Source organism: Zonotrichia leucophrys, chromosome 1A (assembly GCF_028769735.1).
Source record: "Zonotrichia leucophrys gambelii isolate GWCS_2022_RI chromosome 1A, RI_Zleu_2.0, whole genome shotgun sequence".
NCBI classification, from domain to species: domain Eukaryota; kingdom Metazoa; phylum Chordata; class Aves; order Passeriformes; family Passerellidae; genus Zonotrichia; species Zonotrichia leucophrys.
Genome location: NC_088170.1, coordinates 8,780,339 through 8,792,509, shown reverse-complemented (window position 1 = coordinate 8,792,509; position 12,171 = coordinate 8,780,339). Strand labels below are relative to the sequence as shown.

General features: G+C 35.9%; 1 protein-coding gene across 2 annotated transcripts in view; it reads right to left on the bottom strand.

The window, feature by feature from the left end:
- Positions 1-3,879: 3,879 nt before the first annotated feature.
- CCDC91 (coiled-coil domain containing 91) overlaps positions 3,880-12,171 on the bottom strand; it is a 113,243-nt gene continuing 104,951 nt past the window's right edge. For both annotated transcript variants that reach the window (XM_064730407.1, XM_064730398.1), the window contains exon 13: positions 3,880-5,092. In XM_064730407.1, coding sequence (XP_064586477.1) covers positions 4,973-5,092 — 120 coding nt within the window. In that variant the 3' untranslated portion in view covers positions 3,880-4,972. The remainder of the gene's footprint in view (positions 5,093-12,171) is intronic.

The window sequence follows — 12,171 nt, the reverse complement described above, 5'->3', positions numbered from 1 at the left end:
TCTTCTGGAAAATTTATGCAGCAACATTGACGTGGACACTTAACCAGTGCCCTAATTTGGTAGTAGCACAAGAACTGGAATATCTTTCAAGGTTCATTCAGCAAAAAAAGTTCTGTTTCTCCCTAGGTTAAAGAGCCTCCTACAGCATTGTGTAGAGAGGGTCAGTTAGGACAAGTTTCTTTTTAAATGCAGAGAGGCATTTGATGACCATCAATGGACCATTGCTGAAAAAAGAATGCCCTTTGCTTTGGCTTTTGAGAGAAGACAAAATATTTAAACATGAGGAAAGAAACTAAATGCCAATGATTTGACTGCTGACAGTGTTCTATACTTTTTACTACAGATTCATTATCAAATCTGAAAAAAAAAGATAAATTTCTAGCATTTTGTTGGGAATCATATTTTTAGGATATGTGTATTTATAAACATCTCATTGTTTTACTAGTGTTCACTGCTGCACTGTTTAAAATTGTCATCTGAAAAAAAGAGAATAGTTTGAGTATTTATTCAGTAATAGGTTGTGCACTGTATTGTTCATTCCAGATAATGGAAAGCATCTAAAAAATGCTGATTGTGTAAGTTTGAAATGTGAGGAATTACAGGCAATATAAGCTAATGTGAATCTTTGATGCATATTAAAATGGTTACAATTACACAGCATTCAAGGCATGGATAAAACATCAATACCACATCTACTACAGAAAAATATTGTTGCTATTATTGCTACTATCATAGGATAATAACTATAATTATAATTATTATCACAAGAATGATGTATCAAGAATGGTGAAGCAAATACAAAACCTGAGCAACTCAGCAAACACAAAACTTGATAGTGCAACTTGGGTGGTTTTCCTATGATGTTCTACTGTTCAAATACGACTCTAATTCAGCAGCAGGACGATTAGCTTTATGTGGGCTTTAAAATTAATTAACAATGAAAACAATGGTAGAAGATGAATCTTCTTGGAGCCTCAAAAGAACAATATTCTTGGGCAGAGCACAGAAAAGAAAACATTTTGTTTTGTCAGTTCCCACAAGAACATTAAATTGAATGCAAGGCATGAATTGTACCAATGAAAAAGTGTTTTCCAGTATTTCTTTGGCACATTTATGGCCCATTGATGAAAAAAGAATGCCACAGATGTTATAAAATCTTTCTATACAGTATTCAGGATGTCCACATTAAAAAAAAAAAAAATTAGGACAATCCCATCCACACATTATGTCACTCCTGCAGTGGAGTTTCCAGTACCTAAACTAAGCCCATTTGATAACTGCAATGCCACTGTATGTGATCTGAAAGTGACCATAAATTATATGAGTCCCCCTGATAAACAATTTATATAGGTGGCTAAGTCCTTCCAGGAAATAAGACAAAATCTTACTCATACTTCCTTCATCAAACGAGTAGAGAAAGATCTGTAAGCTCAAATGTGAGCACAGGAAATAGAGGAAGAGCAGGAACTTGAGTGCTGTAAGGGAGTTTTCGTGTGAAAAGGCATTAGGCTCTCTAAGGTCATGTCTGCATGGGTGATTCCAGACAGTCAGGAATCAACCTCACCATTTACTGAGCTGGCAGGACATGACACACTGCTGATCAGAAGCCAGTGTAAAGATGCACAAAAAATTCAAAATACTAAAGTGATCTCAGCCTCTGGAATGACTACTGCTTCTTCTTTGTTCTGCCACCTAATGATGGAAGTGAAGGAACTCAAGGGTAATTTGTCAATGAGATTCTTACAGCAAGGCAAAAATTCAAATACTCCCATATTGACAGTATACAAAAAACATTGCCCATTATTTCCTTTTGTGCATGACTTGCACACACATGGTCTCAGAGGCAATCTAGAATCCTGCAGTGGAAGCAGATGAGGAGCCAACAGAAATCCACAGAAATATAACACAAATGTGTTGGACTGTATGATGCCACAATGTTCAGTATTAACTCTGTGTAAACTATTGGCTCCATATCACACAAATCACAAAGTCTAGAACTGCTCAGCTCCAGACCATGGAGTAAAAGTGTTAAAATAGAGTGACCCTGACTAACACCAAGGAAAGACAGCATTCCAAACACTGGACCTACTGTTGCCCTGCTTTTTAAGTCACTTCTAATACACACTGTCCAACACATGTCTTTATATAACAAGATTTATTGTTTATTTCTAATATGAAGTATATGACCATAAAGATAAAATGTTTATTATTTGAGCTTTGTTGATGTTCTAGTTCTTGCATTTTGATTCTGAGGATTCGTTCCAGGGTTTCTTTTTCCTCTCAGTACAGTCTGGCCAATATTTAACACTACCAGCCAGGCCTCAGAGGCAGATAAAGTTCTACCCCACAGACACATGTATTTTCTCTTTTATGTCATTCTCCAGTCTATATGTAGGAATAAAAAATAATTTTAAAAAAAAGGTTGGATTTTGCAAACTTGCTCCTGTCTTTGAACTGAAAGAGAGCGGGTTCACATTGGATATTAGGAAATAATTCCTTTCTGTGAGGGTGCTGAGGCACTGGCACAGGCTGCCCAGAGAAGCTGTGGCTGCCCCATCCCTGGAAGTGTCCAAGGCCAGGTTGGATGGGGCTTGGAGCAACCTGGGATAGTGGAAGGTGTCCCTGCCCATGGCAGGGGGTTGCAACTCGATGATCTTTAAGGTCTCTTCCAATCCAGGCCATTCTGTGATTCTGATTCCCTCCTCCCAAATTTCCACAAACTGCACTCTCCTATGGTTAGATAAGAATAATGAAAAATATCCTTAAGCTTTAAAGCTTTGGATGAAGTATGGAGAAGGTGAAAGTTATTGTATGCTGCAAAGCTCACCTACTGAATAGGTCTGGTTTTGCTGTATAAGTAAATTTGCTCTCTGAGACTTGGAGTTTTGAATGTAATTCCAGCTCCCAGTTTGGCCTTGCACATCTGTGGTCTAGTCTGTAACTTTGCTTGCAGGACAGAGAGGAAGATAAAAGGACTAAAACTGTCAGAGGTAAGGAAAAAATAAGTACAGTTCTGTGTGACCATCACAATATTCAAGAGCTGAAATTAAATAACACATTCAAGAGCTGAAATTAAATAACATGATCTAATGGGAAAGATGCACCACAGTTGCCAGTGAAATCTTACTGACTTCAATCATAAGCTTCTTCAAAAAGTGCTTTTATATAGCGTTGCAAGTCAGAACACAAACCTCTCCTAATTAGGAGAAGGCTGATAAACAGGCTCTGGCTTTGAAGGGGAACACTTGGATGTCTTTAGTAAAAAAGGAATATTGTTTCGTGTACAGGTCTAGAACAAAACCAAGAAGTTCATTTAGGAATCCGCCCATACCACATTTCCACAACTAAACAGACATTGGGAGAAAGCACTAGTCAATCATTTTCCTTCTACAGTACCTTGGCATTCAAAAAATCCCGTGGGGACATCTATGTCATCTTTGGTGCAGTCACAGAGAAAAAAAATTCACTGGTTTAGGAACAGGAACTGAGGCAACTCTAACACTACAGGATTTTCTTGTCAGCCAGAAAAAATGCAAACTGATCAGTCAATCAAGTATCAAAGAGAAGACTGGATTGTAATCCATTTGCAGGGTAAGGTCATCATCTAGTAAAACCAGCACTGTTTTCTTCTTTAGTGAACCTTTGTGTATATAAAAGACAAAACCTTTGGGTTTGATTACAAAAATGAAGCACAGAAAAATTTAAATACAAACCTTAACATTCTGCAGTACATATTTCATACATGAGCAACCGTTTGGTGTTCCTTATTACTACAAGAAAGCAATTTATGAAAAGTGCTGATGAAAAAAAATCAGCTTAACAAAAAATCCCAAAACACCTCCAAATAAGAAGAACCACACTTAAAAAATGTCCATAAGCTCACTGTAAGAGAGATCATTCTTTATTTAAGTACCTAATCATGAGCACTTACTTTCCCTTACTTCATTCAGAGCTCTTTTACAGCTAAGGCCCCAATTCTACAATCAATAGAGTGTAGGCACAGAAATTCCATTCCATTCCATCTGCTGTTAGCAGAACCAGAAAAGTCCTATGAGTGATCCAAAGTCCAGTAATGCCAGTGGGGAATTTTTCTACTTCCTTGGATGTGCTCAGAAAGGGCATGTGAGGTCAGCAGGCTGCACTCCTTGTTGTGTCAGAAATTCCACTGAGGCAGTGCAGTATCAGTCTCCACATAATTACATACATCTTCTTCCTGAAACTGAGGTCAGTCACATTAATCGTAATTTCATGAGAAAAATGACTTTTGGAGTTGAACTAGCTCTGTAAAACAGAAATAAAATACATACTATACATTGGTCATGGTAATGTTTAACACTACCCTAAACAGATAGACTGTTTAGTTTTTAAATTTTTCTGTTCCTAGAGCTGGATTTGTTTATAAATGACTTAAAAATGCCTGACAACACTCTTATGTTTCAGTATTGATTCTTCTGTTCTACATCAAAAGCAGTAAGAAATAATAAGCTACTCAGGTTCACCTGAGGCAATGGACTTGGGTAGATATTTTGGAAATAGAGATGGATTTGTACCTATAATCAACTAAATGCTTGTCTCCAATTTTTAAAATATCAAAAATAACAGTGAATCACATTAACACATGGTGCCAAATTTAAAACAGACATAACAGGGAAATGTTAAAATTTCAGACATAACACGGAAACTTTTGACATGGGCTACTAGAAAATATAATGAAAGCAAAATCCTAAATAAAACAAACCCTAAATAAACTAATTTTTTCCAAGGATTTTTTTCCCTCTCATATTTGCTATCTGATAATAGTAGTAAAATAAATAAATAAATAGAAGAACATGATCCACAAACATTTCTATCAAGAATTTCAGATCAATCTTGACTCAATGATACAATCCAAAAAGATTGGAATATATTCATCATTTGCTAGATGGAGATTTGCAGCTTCACAAATCACACTGTATCATCAGCTCTGAGAATTTCAGTCCCTGTTTTCTGCTGGGGTTGGCTCTTCCTTTAATAAAACATTTAACTGCTTCTGTGCACATGAAAGGAAAAGTTCCAAACTATGCAGATTTCTCTGACGGACAACTTCATCAAGCTGTTGAAATAAAAGAAAAAAAATCAATCAACTTTAAGAAAACCTGAAAACAAATGCTAGGGTTTGTCAGCAAAAAACCAACCATATTAAACAACAAAAATTCAACAACTAAAGAACCTAAGTAATTTCAATGTGTATCATTTAATAACAACTTTTCAATGGATTATTTGATTTTCTCCAAAATAAAATGTACACAAGGCTAAAAGTAACTTTAAAGCTGTCAAATTCCACACAATCTATTTGAGAATGCTAAACAGCCTAACTGCCATGCTAGGTAAATCCCCATGGAAATTACAGCTGTTGCTTTTATAGAAACACTGCTTTGGGTTTAAAGTGATCACTACATATGACTGCACATTCAAATTTTCAAAGCCTACTTGTAATTTAAATGGCAGCATATTAAAGTAGTTCCCAGAGGAAAAATTCAACATATTTGCTATTTACTTCGCTTGTTCCTACATTTTATCCCCTAATGCCAAGCAATGTGAACTATATATATATATAAATATATCTTTGCTGTATAGACAATCTTCCCCACCAAAAAAGATAGGAACACCATAGCAAGATTTGGCAGGGTTTATCACATAAAGGACAAAAATATGGTTTACTGAAAAGCATTTGAATTTTTTAAACATTAATTAATGAATAAAATGCACTGCAAAATTCCTTCCATTTGAATGTTGAAGTTCAGACGTCAAACAAATATTATCACAACTGGGAGATGTTTTCAATCTAACTATCCTTTAATCAGCCCAAATTCAACTAAATACCCATATAATGACAACACAGGGTGAGACTGAAAAGTAGTGGTACAAGGCTAATATGGCATAAAAATTATGTCCCTCAAGGGAAAGGAAGTAATGGAATTTTGAAGAAGTCAGCACTTCTGCCAGATTATTGTGCACAGGTTCACATGCAATGGAAAATTGAAGGTTTTTCAAGAAAGTGTATCCTGACCCATATATTTTGGGCCCACAGCTTTAATTACAGCTTTCAACAAAAACTGATCTGTTTATCAATCAGCAGTCCAGTTAATTGCTCTAACAGTCACTTGAATGCCCATTTTTTTTATAACAGATAGCCTTTTTAAAAAACATCAACACAGAATGCAAGGCAAGGATAGTGACAGCTTCCCACTTCACTTTGCAAATGCTCTCAGGAAAAAGTTGCAGCACTGTGATTTAATACATAAAGGGAAACGTTTTTATGACCCTGTGCTTTTCTGCTCCACAAGTTCCTCTAATTTATGCAAAACTGGGTAGTTAGAATATTCTGACAATTTGTTTTAACAGAGATGAATGCATCAAATCTAGCTACCAGCAGAAAACACAAGTATTTTCTAAACATGACACAATCATAAAACTCTTCTTAAGTAATAGAAGCATAGAATCACAGGATGGTTTGGGTTGGAAAGGACTTTGAAGATCATCCAGCTCCAATCCCTTGCCATGGGCAGGAGCATCTCCCACTGGACCAGGTTGCTCAGAGCCCCATCCCACCTGGGCTGCCTGTGTTTCTGCTTCTGCTGCTCAAAATTCTGCATCTCTCTGCAAAAGCAGGCATGAGGGCTCCATACACAGCCTGATGAGAACCTGGCCCGCTGATTTACAGCAGATTTTAAAGCAGATCTACTTCAAATAAATGTAAAAAAGTCTGTTCTTCATATATTCAACTAACAGCTGCGACTGACAAGAAAATGGAAGAAACAGCAAACTAATCTCTAAAGAAGCTGTATCTGGAAGAGTGTGGAACAATGGAACAAAAAAACCCCACTCTGTTGTGCTGGTGCATTTTCTCTGATTTGAAAAGTATCTTGCCTCCTCTGTATCTTCTGGACCAAAATATTTTGCTTGGGGAAGCTTGCAGATCTGTTTTTGTGCTTGTGATCCAAATTTCTTTGGGGAATGAATGGGCAGATGCAGCACAGTTCACATAATATCTGTTGCATGTTAAGAAAGAACATGAGATACCTCTTTCTCTAATTAATATAATTCTCACATGAGGTCATCAGATTCTCTTGCTTCTGGCAGGTATATAAATTGGAGAAGCTCAGCATCAAACTGAATTTTGGTGGCTTCCTTTTATTGCATGTTATATCATTATACTCCTAGACAATTCTTTATTGAGCTTTGACCATGAGCCTTGGCTAAACTCTCCATTTTCTTTCCATGCAGCCTTTCCTTGAGAATTCTGCTTTAAAGGGACCAGAGTAGCTCACCAGATGTGTGTTCTGATATGCTGCTGTTCAGTTTGTTTACCAAGGCTGCAATCACAAATTGTATAGGATTAAATTTATTTCACCAAGTACTAAAGTAAATGTTTAATGTGTGTAGTGATTGGCTGCAGCATGAACAAACCAGAATTTCTTCAGGCTTGAGCAAGATTTTAAAAGTCTCAAATGAATTAAGTACACATTTGAGGAGCCTTTGTTGAACTCAAGTGGTTAGTTGGTAGTTTCCATTTGTGCATAAGAAAAGTTTATTGCTTGTTAAACATTTATGTAAATGCAATAACATAAAACTTGAGAATTCAGTTCCCCCTTGTTTGCTCAGTTTATGAATATGCATTGCCTTGAGCAGGGCATTCTAAAAATCTTCAAGGCTACAGTAAATGACAAAACAAACCAGAAAGACTTGGGATCTTCACATAACACAAAAAGAGAAGTAATGATTCTGTCTTTGAAAATGGTACATTTGAATGTATTCAAAAGGAGAACATGCTTGTTAATGGGAAATTGGCTTGGCTGGGAAATAGAAACAAATGAAGCTTTGTTATATAATATATTGTTTAATGAACTGTTAGAAATGGACACAGCCTTCTTGAATAGTGCCTCCACATTGCTGTGCTCCTGCTTGCATAATATACCACAAAATGGGAAAATTTACAAGATATTTTAAATCTCACTTTTCCTAACAGTCTTTCTGTGTTTTTAGGTCCTGCTCCTTTCATGGAATGACCTCATGATTTAAACAAACATAAACAGACATCTGGCTAATTCAAATGCGACTTTTATGCAAATGTAATTGGTATAAATAGCATATTTGGGCTGGAGCATTCACACAACCAAACCAAACCAATTGTTCTGATTCTATGCATCAAGTTGGTTTAGATCTGCCAAGAAAGGGCATTTTCCAACACTATACTGTCACTGCTGTCATTGCTAGTCAATATTTCTCTCTCACTCTATGAAATCTATTAGTTCAAAGTTCCCAAACTATTTAGACTGTGTCTAGTTGATGGAGCTCTAATTTGCTCAAAGCTTTAATGTTCCAGAACTTTATCATTTTAAGTTACACAACAGTATATTTTAATTCTGTACAGATTTTTTTTTTTCCTTAAGAACCAGAGGTTGTCTCTCTAGGCACTAGTATGGATCCTGCTGAGAAAGTGGATATATGAGATTTGGAAAAAAAACACTCCTTGAATTCCAGTCCTTAAATTCCCACTATCCTTCAGACATTTCATTTACCAAAAATGACCAGAGTCTTGCAGGACCATCCACACACTCAGTGCTGTTTGTTCCCCTCTCTTTAAAGCCTCAGTCCACTTCTCAGATCTAAGCGCATTTCCACAGCGCTTCTGGCCAAAGGTGCCTGGATGAGACACCCTCAGATGTGGGTCTCACCCCAGTCACATCCACAGCCAGGATGATGTGCCCTGGGGCCATACAAGGCACGACCTGAAGGCACAAACCCCAGCAGAACTCCTGAGCAGATGCATGAATTGGATTTGAGAAATGGAAAAAAAAAAAAAGAAAAATAAAAGGCACTGTGTTACCACCAGGAGAATGCTTCTACCCCAGCCTGCTCTATTTCACTTTAAGCCAACACATCCCTTTAAGTTCCTCTGCATCACTTCAGCCACCCATAGCTCAAACCAAATCACAGTTAACAACCATTCTTAGCTCTACATTTTCCTAGATTTATCTTACCTTTCAAATTCTCTGTGAACTGGGTAAAAAGTCTACATGAGTGATGCCTGAAGTAGAAATTTGTTTCTTACACAAACAACTCAGCATGCACATCCTTCATCCCTTCCCCTACTTGCAAATAGGTTTGTTTTCATGGCACTCATAGTCATCTTCCTCTATGAAATATTCACCAACTTTTTTAAACACTTCAAATTATTAGAGGAGAAACCCAGTCAGAACTCTATAAATAATTGCTGTATGTCAGAATAATACTCTCCCATTCTAGTAACTAACAAAATGGCACATGGAAAACATAATTTTAGGTTAAGCACTCAAACATATGAGATGAAATCCTGATCTCATCACAGTAAAGGTATATTTTATTATTAATCTCACTATGGCCTGAAGTTCACCCAGAAAAGTGAAGAAAACAAAATTAATGTTAAATTTGTCTCTTCAGTTTTCCTGTCTGTATAAATATGATTGTTTAAAAGTTTATTTTTCGAAATTATCTTTAAGATAACACAACTTCCAAATATCAAATGTATTTCCAGCTGTAGGAATTTATTCAAACACATATTGAAAAATTTACCTGTACTTCAAATGATAATTAGAGGATTAATGTATTCAGTAGCAGTAGCTCACTAAACTGGCTCTGTGATACTAACATGAGTAAAAACTGCAATCTTCTTTTTATAATGAAATTCAGCAAATACAATGACCAAAGATTAAAAAAATAAGAGCAAAGATGTTGAGGAAGAAAGCTTTTAATTGTACTTTTATTATTGGTGTCTTTGTAGTTGATCACACATAAAATAAATAAAAAATAATGCCATCATATTGTAATGAAGCAGAGCAATTTCCCTAAGAGCATAAAATCAAAAATAAGTTTTTGAGTACTGTTATTTTTCCAGGAAAAATGCAAAGAAGTTCATAAAGAAATTATTCCAGCACTGATATTTTTACACTTATGTTCATCCATTCAGGAGGAAGAGGCAGTGGGGGAAGACTTAAAATCCTCAAAAGTATCCTTGTTACTCAAAGAAAATCCTGTTCATGCAAAGACAGGGAAATTTCAAATGCAAAATGAATGTTTTGGAGACTTGAAAACATAGAGATGGGTGTGTGAATAGAATGGGTTCTGAAGGTGGAATTAAGGGACTGATAATAAGGATTTTCATTTATTTAGTGTTTACAAGTAGCTGCTGGTTGGCTCTTGAATAGGATTAATCACCAAGGCATTTCTTTGAAGTTAAATATTTATTAGCCACAGGTAATTATTCATAGACATCAGTCTGGCATAATTTCATCTTTTCCAAAGGGCTTGCAGAATAAGCATTCTTATATATTTCCTGTCCCCTCTCTGATGAATGTTCAATAGAAAGGGCACATTTTGACATCAGAGGTAAAACAGTTGAAGCTTTGTTTAAATAATTGGTAAAACAGTTTGTCCTAGTTAATTTAGTCTTAATTTCTCTAGGTATTTTTATTGCTGATAAATATACTAAAGCTTTGTCTGTTTGCTGTTTGCAAAAAAACTGATTTCCATTTGCTATTAGTCTGTATGGTTTTGGATTATATAACTTTACTAATTAAAAAAAAATTCTCTAAAAGAAAGAAAGTAGAAATTGAAGAATGATGACAGGCATACTTCAGATTATGTTTTTTTATAATTTTGAGAAACATCTTTTAGTAAGAGAATTATTATAGGACTAAACTAACAATTCCTGTTATTATTTGAAAATACTCTGGAATAATTTTTCATTTTATTCTATAGTTCTGACTTAGCACTGTTTGATCAACACTTAGATGGATGTGTCCATGGAGAGCAGAACACCAGTAAGAAGTGCTGATGATGACAGATTGCTTTTCTAAATTTTTCTATACTAGAGGAACAAATTTAAGTCCCTTTGAAATCAGTGGAATCAGGAATATACATTACTTAGTATAAAGCAGAAATTATAGTGATGCTTGATTTGTTCATGTATATAAACAATTTACTAAAAAATGTTGTCAGTGGCCCTTCCTCCTCTGTGCAGGGACTTGCTTGACAATGACAACAAGTTCAAAACACCCCGGGTTGCATCTGGAGCAGGGAATGCAGATGTAACACAACTTCTTGCTTGGAGTCAACCATTGACGTTGCAACTGAATTTGCCTTTAGGTATTTCTGCTCTTCCTAATCACCTGTACATCTGTACCTAACAATAATTACCTAACAGTAGGTAATTATTTTAAATTGAGTTTGGCATCAGTCTGAGCTATAAATTACAGTATGGTCTTCCTGAACAATGGTCTGAACTTTGGTTCTAAGTGAATAAATGGTTGCACTTTAAATATTCTTGCACCTTAAATGATTCTTTCTAAATATTTTTAGAGACAAAGTATTTTTGGAAAAATAATGGCTTTTCACGTATAATCAAAAACTTAACTTTTGCAGGCTCCTGCTGGCCCAATGAATGGTGAAAAGCACTACTGCACCTTAGTGCTAAGATTCCACTGTACTGGATATTGGCCAACAAACACAGTCCAACAGACCCTTGCAGTGTAATTAAACACTCATCAGTGTCTTTTCACTGCTTGATTGGTCAGTGCTCCTCTTTGAGGAAAATTCAAAGACAAAGGCTTTGCTTCGTACAACTTTTATGATATATAGACAGGTTTTGTTTAGGTTCTTCTCCCCACCACAATTAACCCACTCCAGTGACTGAGCCTGACATGAAAGGTTCTGAGGAAATTCAGAAATTCAGCCACATGCTAATATTTTCTAGTAAAACTATGGATTCAGAACTCTTTTTCGGTGCACTAACATGAACTTCTCCCCACAGAGTGAACAGAAGGCTTTGAAAAAATTCCTTAGCACACTAAACAGATCATATAGAAAAATTATTACCTTGAGGAACCTGCAAATCTGAGAGTTGGATGAGGAAACAATGAGCTACTTCCTCTCATTTCTATAATGGATGAGAAGGAAAACAGATCCATATGGTACATATGTGCAGCAGAGCTTATTTTAGAGTTAATCCCAGGACAGGACATTTTTGTCTGTCCACCTGTGAATTTCTACTATTGATAACACTTACTAAGTATATAAAAACAAGGTTCTTCATGGCTATAATTTATACATTATCTCCTACACATTAGAAAGTCATCAGTGTTCAAGACAACC